This window comes from Balaenoptera acutorostrata, chromosome 3 (genome assembly GCF_949987535.1).
Source record: "Balaenoptera acutorostrata chromosome 3, mBalAcu1.1, whole genome shotgun sequence".
In the NCBI taxonomy this organism is placed as follows: Eukaryota; Metazoa; Chordata; class Mammalia; order Artiodactyla; family Balaenopteridae; genus Balaenoptera; species Balaenoptera acutorostrata.
Window position 1 is genome coordinate 148,455,881 of NC_080066.1, and position 15,379 is coordinate 148,471,259.

The following is a 15,379-nucleotide window of genomic DNA, read 5'->3' on the forward strand; positions in this document are numbered from 1 at the left end:
ACCACTGCGCCACCAGGGAAGTCCTCTATAGGCACTTTTTAATGTCTTCATTACGTTCAGTTATTTTATATACAGAAATTCTTACTATGCATTTAATTTGTTTTCAAGTTTTTGCTATGATAATAGTGTTGAATGAATATTTTTGTGTCTAATGCTATGACCATATTTCAGATTATTTCCTCAGGGGTAGAATGACAGGATTAAAGAGCGTAAACACCTTAAAGAAGGTTCTCAATCTATATTACCAGTTTTTTTAAACGCATTTTTTTTCAACAAATACAAATGACACTGTGTTCTCACAAACACTGAGTACTATCATTTTTAATTTTTAAAACTTTGCTAATTTGATAGAGAAAATGTAGTTTATTATTTTAATTTTCTCAGTTCAATCAAACTTCTTATGTATTAATAATATAATATTTCATTGCCAGTGTTTTCCCAGGTCTTTCCCATGCATCAACGGGTTTTTGTTTGTTTTTGTAGTCACATCGAACAATCTTATGGGATTTCCTTTTATTTTTAGAAAGGACTCTTATACAAAAAGACAAGTTAGTCTTGTTTTCCAAGATTGAAGGAAGTGGCATCAATAAAGTATTGCTTGTTCTTACCTCTATGTCAAATGAATTAGGAAAGGGGAAGCCTATATGCCACTGGCATAATGGCAACTGTGGTAGCATTGTTCACTTGAACTTCTGTCCAAGTATCTGGGTTTTGTTTTGTGATTCTTGTGGAGGAGGGGCTTAGAAGCATTTATTACATGCTACTGATGAGGCTGAAGATAAGTAATAATGACAGCTACTCTGTGCTAAATGTGCTAACATCATACTCCTACATGATCGGAGTAGTAGTGGCAGCCCTGAAGGATATTGAACTTGCTCAGTATCACAGAGCCACTACTTAGAGGCAGGAAGCTTTTTGGCATCTTGCCTCAGTTGTAAGGACTTGAAGAATCGAGTTCATATTTGAGTTTTCTTCGTTATCTGTTACTGACACTTAGCAGCAGATAATGTAGTAGTTAAATTGACATTAGGAAGTATCTCCTTGAAGCAGGCTTATTTGTAAGAATATGGAGAAAGCCTTTGTTGCTTGAACAAGAGTTACTTTGTGCCCTATGATATTTCATCTCTTCAGTGCCTGGAGCTTTGAAGGGATCAGTCTCATAACATGAGATGCATCTTTGATTTTTTAGGAAACTATAGTTGATGCTTTCAGAACTAACATGAACATGGTATAAGGGAGATTGAAATAAACAATCTTCAGTATTAAAAGCTTTTAAAATTATCAGCATGTGTTTAGTTGAACCAAACAATTTATTGACTGTTTCTATGAGCAAGGAAAGAGAAACCATTTAACTACCTTGGTGTCTGCCAAGAAAACTAAACTGACTTCAAAGCTTTGCACTGCACTGATAGCTAATGGCATTGAATACAAACTGTTGTTTTAGTTAATACTTCTGGTCAATCCTTTGGCTTAGTCAGGCTACAGATGTGAAATTGTAAAATGAGATATCATAAAATGAATGGCATTGCACAGTTCATGCCTCTCTTGAGCAAATATTTCATTTCTCCACCAGAAACTATTGCTTTGGGAACTCTTTTCATCTTGGACCAACACTTGGAATTTGTAGTTCTTCATTTAAATACACCCTTTTAGTGATTTACCATAAGCAAAGGAGGGAGCCATAAGCAAAATGTCAGCATTTTAACTTTGACATGTACATAGTTTTGAGATTAAATAACAAATTGTGAAGTTGTGTGAAAGAATACAGCTGTACAAATAACATGGAGCTACATCTCAAGTGCTTGAAATAAATAAGATCGAGTCTAAAATGATTTAGGTAGTTAAAAAAAATTTTTTTAAGAAAAATTGAAACTATAACCCATGACAATTATGCTTATTTTTTTGACTATTGATTTTTTTTTCAATCACAAGTGTTGCCTCTATAATTAGGTTGCTGTAAGAAAGTTAGTACACATTTATCAAGCTGATGAAAGTTATGTAGAATAAATAATCTTTATATCGCTTTGCTGAAGATTGAAACAGTGACTGAACAGTGATTGAAACAGTGCTGAAGATTAAAACAAGGTTTTGAGCTCCTTGGAAATAAAACAGTTGTCATTTAAGGTATTTGCATGAATGAGACAGATGACAGCATTGCCTCACATTTACTATGATGGAATCCTATTATGGTTCTTCATTATATGTACTTTAATACCCCTTGAGCCAAAGGATAAATTCTGAATCAAATAACCACTGAAAATTCTAGATATGGTTATGCTTTTAAGGGACTTGTTAGGCCTATTTCCCAGCACAAGTGTTCTAAAGAGGTTCCAGTGCATTCGTATATTTGTTGATATTAAAGGCCAGTGGAGTGGCAGGTACCAAGTCCCCAGTGCCTTGCATGATGCTGGGCATTTAATTCATTCTCTTAGTATATGTTTAGGGGAGAATCTGTTATGTGCCAGATACTGTTCTATAAACTGAGTATTCAGCAGGAAATTAAAAACAAAAGTTTCTGGGCTTCCCTGGTGGTGCAGTGGTTGAGAGTCTGCCTGCCAATGCAGGGGACGCAGGTTCGCGCCCTGGTCTGGGAGGATCCCATATGCCGCGGAGCAACTAGGTCCGTGAGCCACAACTACTGAGCCTGCGCGTCTGGAGCCTGTGCTCCACAACAAGAGAGGCCGCGATAGTGAGAGGCCCGCGCACCGCGATGAAGAGTAGCCCCCGCTCTCTGCAACTAGAGAAAGCCCTCGCACAGAAACGAAGACCCAACACAGCGAAAAAGAAATAAATAAATAAAATGCTGGTTTAACTCCTAGAGAGTTTCATTAAAAAAAAAAAAAAAAAGTTTCTGCCTTCATAGAACTTAAAGTTTTGGGGTAAGGAGTTCCAGGAACAAGTATAGGTTTGCTTAATTTAGTTAACTTAGTTTAACTTCATTTGGTAAATAAATGTGCTTTAATTTCAAAATAGACTGAAAACATAATACAGTAATTTTAGCTCACACTGCCTTTCCTCAGAGGAAATATTACAAAGCTAGATGATTTACTCAAGTTTACCTCAATGATCTCTTTTTTACAAATTCTCAAATTCTTTTTTTTCTGACTTTTTTAATGATATTGTAATACAGATCTCATGCTTACACTGTTGTAGATCAGGGTTTTCCAGGCTTTTGGATTTCACAGGTCAGTAATATATTTGAAATTCAGGAGAATTGATAAAGGATTGCCTGCTTTAATTTTGCCAAGTAAGGACACTAAAAAACAAAAACTATTGTCACCATCATTTCTTAAAAGAAAGGACATTTTAACATAAAAGAGTATGTAGGACATAATCTTAGAGTACAGAATAGTCCTCTACATTGAAGAAATAAAATGTTATGAAAAGCTCATTACATTGTCCTTATTTCTCATTTTGCCACAGACCTTTAGAAAATGTCAACAGAGAACAATTATAACTAATTGTAATTTTGGTTTTCCTCTTGATGTTGCTAAGGGATTTTTCTGACACACTATTTAAACAGGTTGTGTGATTGGATTTTATCTTTTTTTTAGAGGTAAATTTTATATAATGGATTTATGTCTTGTGCCATATGAGGGACATTGTCTTGGAATGCACAGGGCAGCAGAGTACGATGTCAAATCTAATCATGCCTCTACACTAACTAGCTTAGCTGTGTGATCTCGGTCAAATCATCCCTCATTTTTGGCTTTTGATTCTCCATCTTCATAGAGCGAGGATCATTTCTTAAATTTCTCGCAGTTCTTAAACTTGGATTCCATGTTGATAACTTTGGTAGCTAGTATCACACTTTCAAAAGTATGTGTCTAAAGATTAATAAAAATTTTTACTGTCTTTCTAAAAATTTGGACCAGGCTCCCGTTCACATTCCTTCAGCTGAGAGCATTTAATTGTTCATACATGATTAACAAAGAAGTGTAATTTCATGACTATGTACTTTAAAGATTTACCATAATTTTTTTGTAATGATATTAGCTACACATGGAGATTTGACTGTTTTCTAGCTTGGGCCTTTGGGAAATTCTTATAAAATCTGTTGTGATAGATAATGTTCAGAAATCTGGTCCATGTAAATAAGTGAATGGAATTATAAGTAATTTCATCTTGGAAACAAGAATATCTAAAAATATTAGATTATTTTAAATTACTTAAAATTTAAAAGGCAGCATTTTAGGAGAATTATTTTTACTTTCTTTATAGATTTGAAGTTTTTGTTTTTGTTTTTTTTGTGGTGTCCATAGTTATTCTGGATGGTATGTATCCCTCAGTTCTCTTAAATGGTACTATTTCAGCACCTTAATTTTGTGGTATGCAAGCCTCAAAAACTCTTCTGCTCCTGCTTTTAAAACTTGTCTCAATCTAGTGCTTCATGTGACTCCAGTGTAGAATATAATGAAGCACCTGGTAAGTGCCTTGTGAATTTGTGGATTGATCCACAATTGTAAACACCACCGGTTTCTGCATGCAGTTTTTTACATAAAATTCTGGTGAATGATTTTTAAGGACTATCTGAATGACAAATTAGATAAAGAAAAAAAGAATTTCTTTTTCAGCCGCAGCACGTAGCTTGCAGGATCTTAGTTCCCCAACCAGGGATTGAACCCAGGCCATGGCAGTGAAAGCCCAGAATCCTAACCACTAGGCCACCAGGGAATTCCCCAAGAAAACATTTTGAAAGTGGTTTTTGGTATTCTTCATAGACCTCTGACCTTGATTTCGAAAAACTGCCATGAAGATGCCTTGTTAAAATTGAATAGTTCTGAAATGAATCCTTTCAGAGGTCCTGGCTGAGTAAATTACTCTCCAGATAATTTTATAGAGTAAAAGGTACAGATCTGAATACAGTTTGCTGAAATGTGACACATGTATATAAGTGTAACTCACATCCCAATCAAGATTTAGAACACGTCCATCATCCCAAAGCAATAACCTGGTGCCACTTTCCAGTTAGTCTTTTTTGCCACCGTGTAACCCTCCTGCCAGAAGCAGCCGCTGTTCTGATTTCTGTTGCCATGGATAGCTTGGCCTGCTTTTAAGCTTTATATAAATGGACGCAGTACATGCTCTCTTTGTATAAGGCCTTTCAAACATCGGGCTGATGTTTTTGAGATTCATGTTGCTGTATGAAGCAGTCATTTTGTCCTTTTTGTTACTGATTAGTATTCCATTGTGTAAGTATACCACAGTTTGTTTATCCATTCTGCTATTGCTGTACATCTGATTCAGATTATGGCTATTATGGATAAAGCTTCTATGAGCATTCTTATACAAATTTTGGTGGGGACGTATGCTTTCATTTCTCTTGGTAAATACCCAAAAGTGGAATTGCTGGTTTAACCTTATAGGAGATGACCAGTTTTCCAAAGTGGTTGTACCATTTTATGCTCTCACCAACAATGTGTGAGAGTTCCAGTTGCTCTATATCCTTGCCATCATTTAGTGTTGTCAGTCTTTTTAATTTTAGCCATTCTAAGTGGGTGTGAAGAGGTATCTCACTGTGGTTTAAATTTGCACTTTCATGATGCTTAAATGATGTTGAGCACCTTTTCATGGGCTTCCTGGCCATTCATATATCTTTTGTGAAGTATCTGTTCAGTGTTTTACCCGTTTTTATTTTTTAATTTTAATTTTGTCTCTTACTGAGTTGTATTCATTCTTTATATTTCAAATACAAGCGCTTTGTCAGTGTCTTAGGTTGGGTTCCCCAGAAAACAGACTCTGAGAAGATTTGCATGCAGGAAGTTTATTGGGGAGTGCTCTTGGGAGTAACACCTGTAACTGGGTTACAGGTGTAACTTGGGTTACTGGTAACCCAAGTAATTCTTGAGAGCAATTAGCTCTTTCTCTTTTCGGTACATACATCCCTTTCCTCTCTTCTCATCTTCCCTTAATTTGCAAATCTGGGGTATCTCTCATTTCCATTTCCCAGAGTAGAGCATAGTCAAAATGCTGACGGGACAATCTTCTTTCCTAGTAATTTATTCATTAGTTTGAATTGTGGAGTTCTGAAACCAAGGCCTTCAAATGAAACGGTATGCTCAGTCCAGTTCAGTTTTACCCTCATTTTTGTCCTTCCTTAGCAGTAAAACTTGACATTCATGATTTTTTTTAAACAAAGGTGACTTTTATGAATTGTTTAGAGAGAATGATGAAAAGACTAATTACCATGTCACCTTCTACACAGAATAGAGCTGTTTTTCCATATTGTGTTCTCCATGCTCTGACAGTTTGTCTCAAATGAATGCTGTGATTAGCAGTACTTTGGTGAGTTTAGTAACTTGGAAAAGACAAAGACTCTTAGAATAGCTCAGTATTGAGCATTAAAATAGTAACACCAGTTGTCTGGTGTCATTTTTCCAAAATGCTTTGGCCACTTTCTCCTATTGACTCCTCTATCTTCACAAGACATGTAGAAATATTATTTTACAGAAGCAAAGTTGAGGGACTTCCCTGGTGGTGCAGTGGTTAAGAATCCACCTGTCAATGCAGAGGACACAGGTTCAAGCCCTGGTCCAGGGAGATCCCACATGCCACAGAGCAACTAAGCCTGTGTGCCACAACTACTAAGCCTGCGCTCTAGAGCCAGCGAGCCACAACTACTGAGCCCACGTGCCACAACTACTGAAGCCTGCACGCCTAGAGCCCGTGCTCCCCAACAGGAGAAGCCACCGCAATGAGAAGCCCGGGCACTGCAACAAAGAGTAGTCCCTGCTCACTGCAACTAGAGAAAGCCTGCGTACAGCAACGAAGACCCAACGCAGCCGAAAAATTAATTGATTTATTAATTAATTAAAAAATAAGAAGAGTTGAGGTGCTAACTTGTTAACTAATTTGAACATGGAGTCAGTTCTGCCTCCCAAGCCAGTGCCCCAACCACTGGATGCATTCAGAACACTCTCAGTTTATAAGTAGTTATTGGCTATCCTGAATGTATGAAGGGGTGACCTGGCCTAGGTGCTAAGGGGATTTCCCTCTTGCTATAGGGCAAGTATTAGCTGGTGCTGACATTGCAACTGTAGTTCCCCCATTTTCAATAGATACACAATAGGTATAGATCCCTTCTTTGTTCCCAAACAAGGAGGGGGTAATGTTTCAACCAGCCTTTCAGCTAAAAACCCATTTTCCTATAGAGGCAGTACTTGTACATATATATTCCCACAGCTTCACAGTTGCAAGTTCAGTAGTATGTCAACTAATACAACCATTGTTATTTTTGCTAACCTCATAAAAGAAACTAAAACAGAAAAGTTAAGTACATGATATACTATTAAATTATTAAAACTTTTTCCTAAGCAACATAAATGCCCTCTTGTAGGTTTTTTTTTGTTTTTTTTAAATTTTATTTTTGGCTGTGTTGGGTCTTTGTTGCTGCGCACAAGCTTTCTCTAGTTGTGGCGAGCAGGGGGTACTCTTTGTTGTGGTGTGCGGACTTCTCATTGCGGTGTCTTCTCTTGCTGTGGAGCAGGGGCTCTAGGTGCGCGGGCCTCAGTAGTTGTGGCTCACGGGCTTAGTTGCTCCATGGCATGTGAGATCTTCCCGGACCAGGGCTAGAACCTGTGTCCCCTGCATTGGCAGGCAGATTCCCAACCACTGCGCCACCAGGGAAGTCCACCCTCCTGTAGTTTTAAAGATCATTTTTCATACTAAGACTTCAGGAAGCCATATAGGATACATCACCGCTTCAAGAAATTTTGAAACTTAATCTTTTGTATCTTGTATGTCAGGATACTGTCTCTTAAAGAAATCTGAGTGAAAAGAAAAAACTGGGATTAAGTGGATTAAAACCATAGATCATTTATGGCATTGATTGTGATGATGGTTTCACAGATGTATACTTATTTCCAAACACATAAAGTTGTATGCATTAAATATCTATAGCGCTAGTATGTCAACCTTAGTCAAGCGTTTTTTAAAAAGCTATAGGACATTTTAGCATCAAACTGAATATGGGGACTTCACTGGTGGTGCAGTGGTTAACAATCCGCCTGCCAATGCAGGGGACACGGGTTCGATCCCTGGTCTGGGAAGATCCCACATGCCGCGGAGCAACTAAGCCCGTGCACCACAACTACTGAGCCTGTGCTCTAGAGCCCGCGAGCCACAACTACTGAGCCTGTGTGCCACAACTACTGAAGCCTGTGTGCCACAACTACTGAAGCCTGTGCGCCTAGAGCCCATGCTCTGCAACAAGAGACGCCACTGCAATGAGAAGCATGCGCACCGCAACGAAGAGTAGCCCTCAGTCACTGCAGATAGAGAAAGCCCATGTGCAGCAAGGAAGACCCAACGCAGCCAAAAATAAAATAAATAAATAAATAAAATAAATTTAAACTGAATACGTTTTTCATTGTATGAGTAATACGTGTTCATTGCAGATAAATTTAAAATGTGTTGTAGGGACTTCCCTGGTGGCACAGTGGTTAAGAATCCGCCTGCCAATGCAGGGGACATGGGTTCGAGCCCTGGTCCGGGAAGATCCCACATGCCACGGAGCAACTAAGCCCGTGTGCCACAACTACTGAGCCTGCGCTCTAGAGCCCACGAGCCACAACTACTGAGCCCGCGTGCTGCAACTACTGAAGCCCACACGCCTAGAGCCCATGCTCAGCAACAAGAGAAGCCACCGCAGTGAGAACCCGCGCACTGCAACAAAGAGTAGCCCCCACTTGCTGCAACTAGAGAAAGCCTGCATGCAGCAACCAAGACCCAACACAGCAAAAAAATAATAATAATAAATAAATTTTAAAAATGTGTTGTAAATTATATATTACACATTATGTTTATAATCTATAAAGTAAAAAATTTGTTAATGGGTAATTTATACTTGTTCTACTTGTATGTATACCTTTTCAAAAGAATTATGAGATTATCAATGCATATTGTTGGCCACCAGCTTTTTCCTCATAACAGTACATCATGACTTTCTATATCCATGAATAGACCTGTATCATAATTTTTAATTGCTGAGTCTTGTGCTGCTGTGATGAAGTATTAAAGTTTATTAGCTAGTCTCCTTTCTTGGACATTTAGGTTATTTTCAGGTTTGCATTCTTAATATGTGCAGTGGTCATCTTTGCATAGTTCTTTCTTTCTTAGGATAAATTTCTAGAAGTGAAATCGCTGGATCAAAGAATTCACATTTTTGAGGCTTTAAATCTAAATTGCCAAATTGGGGTCCAGGTAGGTTGCAGCAATTCACATTTCTTCCAGTGTTAGACAAGTATGCTCATTTCTCCCTATTGTGGGTAGTAGACAAGTGTTCCCACATCATTGCCAATCTGGTAAACTTAAAAATGGCATCTCCTTGTTTTAATTGGCATTATTATTCGTGAAGCTGACGCTTTTTCATGTTCAGTGGCCATTGTAGATTTTGGCTTCACAGATAAGCAGCTCACAGCCTTCATTGCAGATATTTAAGAAACTTTACCCTGTTCATTCATCAATCTTTTCAACAGCTTATGTTTTCTTTCCAGGAGCGACTAAAGCTGGTGACTGTTTTGGGTGCTGGCCTTCTCTGTGGAACTGCCCTTGCTGTCATCGTGCCTGAAGGAGTACATGCACTTTATGAAGATTTTCTTGAGGGTGAGAAAGAGAGACAGGCCTTTGAGATATGTTATTGATGTGGAGGGCTGAAAGGAGAAGCTTAGTGTTATTTTTTTCTGAACACGGTTCATGTTTGCCATAGAATATATGCCAAAACATATCTTTTGACGTCTTTGACAATAAACACATCAATAGCAGTTTGTGATTGAATGCCTCAATCCATGAATACCACTTAAGATTTATTTGCAATAATGCATGAATTCTGGGCTTTATAAGTATGACAGTCATTTTTTAATGTCCATGCAAAAACTTCCAAGATCCTACATGATAATGATTATATTTTTAGTGTTTTTTAATGGAAAAAAATATATAGATAAACACATTTGGATTCAAGGACGCTTTATAGTAAACTTTGTAGTGAGGACCTCTGTAGTAAAGGATAACTAAAAAATTAAAGAGACCTTTCCTGACAAGCAGAGAACAGTACAGCTGTATAAGAGAAAATGCTGAGCAGTGTCAGCTTGGTTCACTCATCTGCTAAATGATTTGGTCCCTCACACCATCTGGAAGGCATACTTGATGCAAATTTGTGATTCAGCAAAATCAGATTCCTACTTGTCATGAAACTTCACAGATACCTGTGAAGGACTGAAACCACAAATGTTAAATTGGTGAACTGAATCTTCAAATGCCGAGAGTCTGTTGGACTTTAAGAATAGTATAAAGAGGTAAACACCTTCCAAATTTCTTACTAGTTATGGTATAATAAATAGTCTTTCAGGTCTCAGTAGAGGAAAAGAACTGTGTCTTTTATCCAGATTGATGATGCTCTTATGCCCAGGGTATGAATATGGGCATAATGGTAAAGAGTGAGGATTGTGGAGGTTTCATTGCAAAACAGGACAGAAGCTGAGGATTGGTCAGCCTTAGGGGAAAAAAATAATAAATCAGGAGCCTTAGAGCAGTGGTTTTCACCCTTTTTTGATCGTATATTCTATTGGGAAAAAAGATATACATGTGCTATTGTACCGATTTACTCTGTACATTATAAAACATGCTCCTTAAATAGAAAATTTTGGAATATGAGATTTAAAGTCCTTTCATATTCTAGTGGATCATCTTGAATTTTTCTGGATGTGATCATTACTATCCTGATATCCTAGGAAACATTCAGACTATGATTAAATAGACAATTAAAATTTGTTTTGCTTGTCTTTGTGCTAAGAATTATGGGTGGCAGTTATTTCCTAAACTTGTCTGATAATAAAAGTTCCTTGAGGGAGGGGTGCATTTTAAAAATGTAGTTTCCTGGCCCCCAACCTAGACTACTGAATCAGAATTTCCAGGGAAGGGACCTGGGAATGTCTAATTTTAACAAGTTGTCAAATGATTCTTATTAGACAAGTTTGGGAAACACTGGGGTAGAGGAAAGGACTGCTTCAGGTTTAGTTTTTGTTTGTTTGTTTGTTTTTTAATAACAGTTTATGAGATAATTTACATACCATATTTCAGGTATAGTTTTAAAGTTAAATGTAGCTACTATGTGTTGGGTTGCTTTCCTTTATTTTAATAGTTTTCCTGGTTTTGTCCTAAAATAATTTTGTGGATTCATTTGAAAATGAATGTGCTGTATAAACCTGTTTTTTCAAAAATAAGCATTCTGGTCTCTTTAACCTTTTCACCATAGATTATTCTCCTGCCCTAAGCCATCATTAAAAAAATCTTTTAAGGGACTTCCCTGGTGGTCCAGTGGTTAAGACTCCGTGCTTTCACTGCAGGGGGTGTGGGTTCGATCCCTGGTCGGGGAACTAAGATCCCACAAGCCGCCCAGCCTTGCCAAAAAACAGAAAAAAAAAAAACTTTAAAAATTATTTTCATTTATATATTTTACATTCACTCTTTTTGGCGTGAATGACTGCATTTTGCCAAATGCATAAAGTCAAAATGCAGAACAGTCCCGTCACCCTCATCCCCTTTTGTAGTCAAACCTTTCCCCCAACCTGGGGCAACCTCTGATCTCTTCTCTGTCTCTATAGTTTTGCCTTTTCTGAATGTCATATACACGTAATCTTGTAGCCTTTGGATCTGACTTCTTTCAGTTAGCATAATGAGGTTGAGAGTCATTATGTTGTTCTGTCTATCAATGGTTTGTACCTTTTTATTTCTGAGTAGTGTGCCATTGTTTGGATGAACCATTGTTTGGATGAACCATAGTTTGTTTATTCCTTCACCAGTTGAAAGACATATGGGTTGTTTCCAGTGTTGGTGATTATCAGTAAAGTAACTATAAACATTTGTGTACAGCTCTTTGTGCGAACATGAATTTTTATTTCTTTTGACAGGTGGAATTGCTGGGTTATATGGTAAGTGTGTGTTTACCTTCATAAGAAATTGCCAAACTTGTTTCCAAAGTGCTGGTACCATTTTGTATTCCCCTCAGTAATGTGTCAGAGTTCCAGTTGATTCCCTTCCCAACACTTGATGTTGTCTATTTTGTTTTAGTTTTTTATTTTAGTCACTCTGATAGGTGGGTAGTGGTATCTCAATGTGGTTTTGATTTGCAATTTCCTAATGGCAAATGACGTTGAACATCTTTCCATTAGTCACTCTATTAGGTGGATAGTGGTATCTCAATGTGGTTTTAATTTGCAATTTCCTAATGGCAAATGACGTTGAACATCTTTTCATGTGCTTGATTGCCATTGCTGTGTCTTCTTTGATGGTATCCAATCATTTGTCCATATTTTAAATTGAGTTTTCTTATTATTGAGTTTGGAGAGTTCTTCGTGTATTCTGGATACAAGTCCTTTACTGAGATATGTGATTTGCAGATATTTTCTCCTAGTCTGTGGCTTCATTCTCTTAACAGTATCTTTCACAGCGTAGTTTTTAATTTTGATGAAGTGAATTTATCAGTTCTTTCTTTCATGAATTGTGCTTTTGGTGCCATGTTTGAAAACCTTTTGCTAAACCCAAGTTCACAAAGATTTTCTCTTTTGTTTTCCTCTAGAAGTTTTATAATTTTAGGTTTTATACTTAGGTCTGTGATCCATTTTGAGTTAATTTTGAACACAATGTAAAGGTTCATTTAAAAAAATAAATTTATTTATTTATATTTTTTATTTTTGGCTGCATTGGGTCTTTGTTGCTGCACGCGGGCTTTCTCTAGTTGCGTGAGCGGGGTCTACTCTGTTGCAGTGCGTGGGCTTCTCATTGCGGTGGCTTCTCTTGTTGAGGAGCATGGGCTCTAGGTGCACGGGCTTCAGAAGTTGTGGCTCGTGAGCTCTAGAGCGCACAGGCTCAGTAGTTGTGGCGCACAGGCTTAGTTGCTCTGCTGCATGTGGGATCTTCCTGGGCCAGGGCTCGAACCCGTGTCCCCTGCATTGGCAGGCGGATTCTTAACTACTGCACCACCAGGGAAGTCCTTCATTTTTTGCATATGGATGGATGTCCAATAGTTCCTGCACCGTTTGTTGAAAAGACTATCTCTATTGAATTGTCTTTGCACCTTTGTCAAAAATCAATTGACCATGTTTGTGTTGGTCTATTTCTGGATTCTCTGTTCTGTTCCATTAATCTATTTGTCTATCCTTTGCCAATACTACATTTGTCTTGATGACTATATCTTTATAGCAGATTTTGAAATTAGATTGTGAAGTCCTTCTAACTGTTCTTATTTTTCAAAATTGTTGTGGTTAAACTAGTTCCTTTGCCTTTCTATAAAAATTTAGAGTCAGCTTGTCAGTATCTACAAAAAAAATCATGCTGGGATCCTGATTGATATCGAATTGAATCTATAGATTAATTTGGGGAGAATTGACATCTTAAGAATATTGTGCCTTCCAATCCATGAACACAATATACCTCTCCATTTATTTAGGTCTTCTTTGATTTCTTTCATCAGTATTGTAGTTTTTAGCATACAGATCTGCAAATATTTTGTTAGATTTATACCTAAATATTTCATATTTTTGTGCAGTTGTAAATGTCACTTTAAAAATGTCAATTTCTGATACTCTAGTATTTAGAAATTTGATAAGCTCCATGTAACTTGAGCTGCTGTCAGGGCAAAGTGGCAGGAGAAAAGAGAGAACAGAATAACCTATTTTCCCCCCATACTCTTCAGACCACTGGGGCCCTTTTCCTAGATACTGTGGCCAGAAAGATGGTGTATTTCTTGGGGTTTTAACTGCTGTTGCTACTGCCATGAAGTTCTGCAGCTGGGGCTGCCTTCAAGGCAGGGCTGGGAAAGAAAAGAGAGGGAGGGTAAAAGGAAAAAAAGGGGAGGGCTTCCCTCCACACCAACACCTCTCAGCAGTCCCTCTTCCTGGTCCTCTGCTAGAAGGACAGGGTTTCTTTTGAAGTTTTTGCTGCCCTCTCTCCTCTTGCTATTGTTTACTCTTTATAGTCTTCAGGTAGTTGTATTTTGTGTGTTTTGTCCAGAGTTTTTGCGTAATCAGTGTGTGGTTGAGACTATAGTGGGTTTACTCCACCTTGGCCAGCACCAGAAGTCCCCATCATTCTTTTTAAAAAGTAAAATGTTAATATTCCACGTTATTAAGTTTTGAGGTAGCTCGACCATGATGTTAGTTTTAAACTAAGCTATCTCCAAATTTTCCTCATCTCTCTCTATACTGATAAGTCACATCACTTTAGTTTCTGCTACTTTATCTTTTTCTCGCTCCACCCTTTTCCACTCTTTCTTTATTGTACATCAAACCAACTTTTCTCCAAACTTTGAAAAAGGAGTTTATTTACATGTAACTGCAGCCTATGGTTTAGTTCTTCTGTGAACCTTATAATTATGATAATTAACATATTTTTTCAGAGCTCAGTGTACCACGTTAACTAAGTGCTCTGACACTTTAATAAGCATTATTAAATACGAATTAATGTAAAAAGGAGCCTCTTACATACTCTTCTGTATTTATAGCTCTAAAATCACTGGCCTTAGATGATTATCAGCGTTCATGTGAGAAAACCATCTTCTATAGAAACAGAAGTTTTGAGAACATAGTTTATTGAGTACTGCAGTGCTTGTTTACTGTGGAGCTAATGTTTGAAACCACCATAATTCTTTGGAACATGAGAATTGATATGTTTAGGAAGGCAGACTGTTGGTCAAAGACCTAAATATAAATGTGATGTGCTCATAACTGGATGATCATTGAAACTGTTGTGGTCAGAAATGGTTCAGTATAGATTATCCCACTTATTTCTCCAAGAATGCCGTGTGTCAGATTCTTTAGAGAGATACAGTTATCATTTTATGGCTTCTCTGTCATTTTGCTCTACATTTAAAGTAGAGGGTTAAATCTGCTATTATATTTAATTAACTTTTATCCTATCATTCATTAATAAAAATGGAGCTCTTTAAGGCTCTTGTTATACTTTACTTTCAGGATTCTGAAACATGGATGATCCTGGACTAATACAACCTATCTCATCTACCTCTTATTCTGTCTGCTAAAATGTCTAGTCTCTGCTTTTTCCCTGCCCCTTCCTCTCCCTTCCCCCCCAGCATTGTTTTATTGTTCAGTATTGTATCTGACCAGATAATCAGGCCAACTATTTCATATAAGATGTTTAAAAATAAATCTCCCAAATTAATTCCATTAAATGTGCAACTGTGTTCCTAAATATTCAGTGAGCACTTAACCACATACAAGGTTTTGTGTGAATATATTGCCTGATCATCACAGCAACCCTCTGAGGTGGATACTATTTTGTAGATGAGGCTTTTGAGCCACAAAGAGGTTAAATAATTTGCCCAAGGAACTCAGCCAGTAAGCGTCAGGACCAGGATTTGAACACA

General features: G+C 37.5%; 1 protein-coding gene across 2 annotated transcripts in view; it reads left to right on the top strand.

The window, feature by feature from the left end:
• The window catches only part of SLC39A9 (solute carrier family 39 member 9), a 48,087-nt gene that overhangs the window by 10,837 nt on the left and 21,871 nt on the right, over positions 1-15,379 (top strand). The window contains exons 2-3 of one of the 2 annotated variants that reach the window (XM_057542437.1): positions 9,495-9,603; positions 11,907-11,927. In XM_057542437.1, the coding sequence (XP_057398420.1) occupies positions 9,495-9,603; positions 11,907-11,927 (130 nt within the window). The remainder of the gene's footprint in view (positions 1-9,494; positions 9,604-11,906; positions 11,928-15,379) is intronic. The other variant, XM_007184361.2, reaches the window with a different exon arrangement.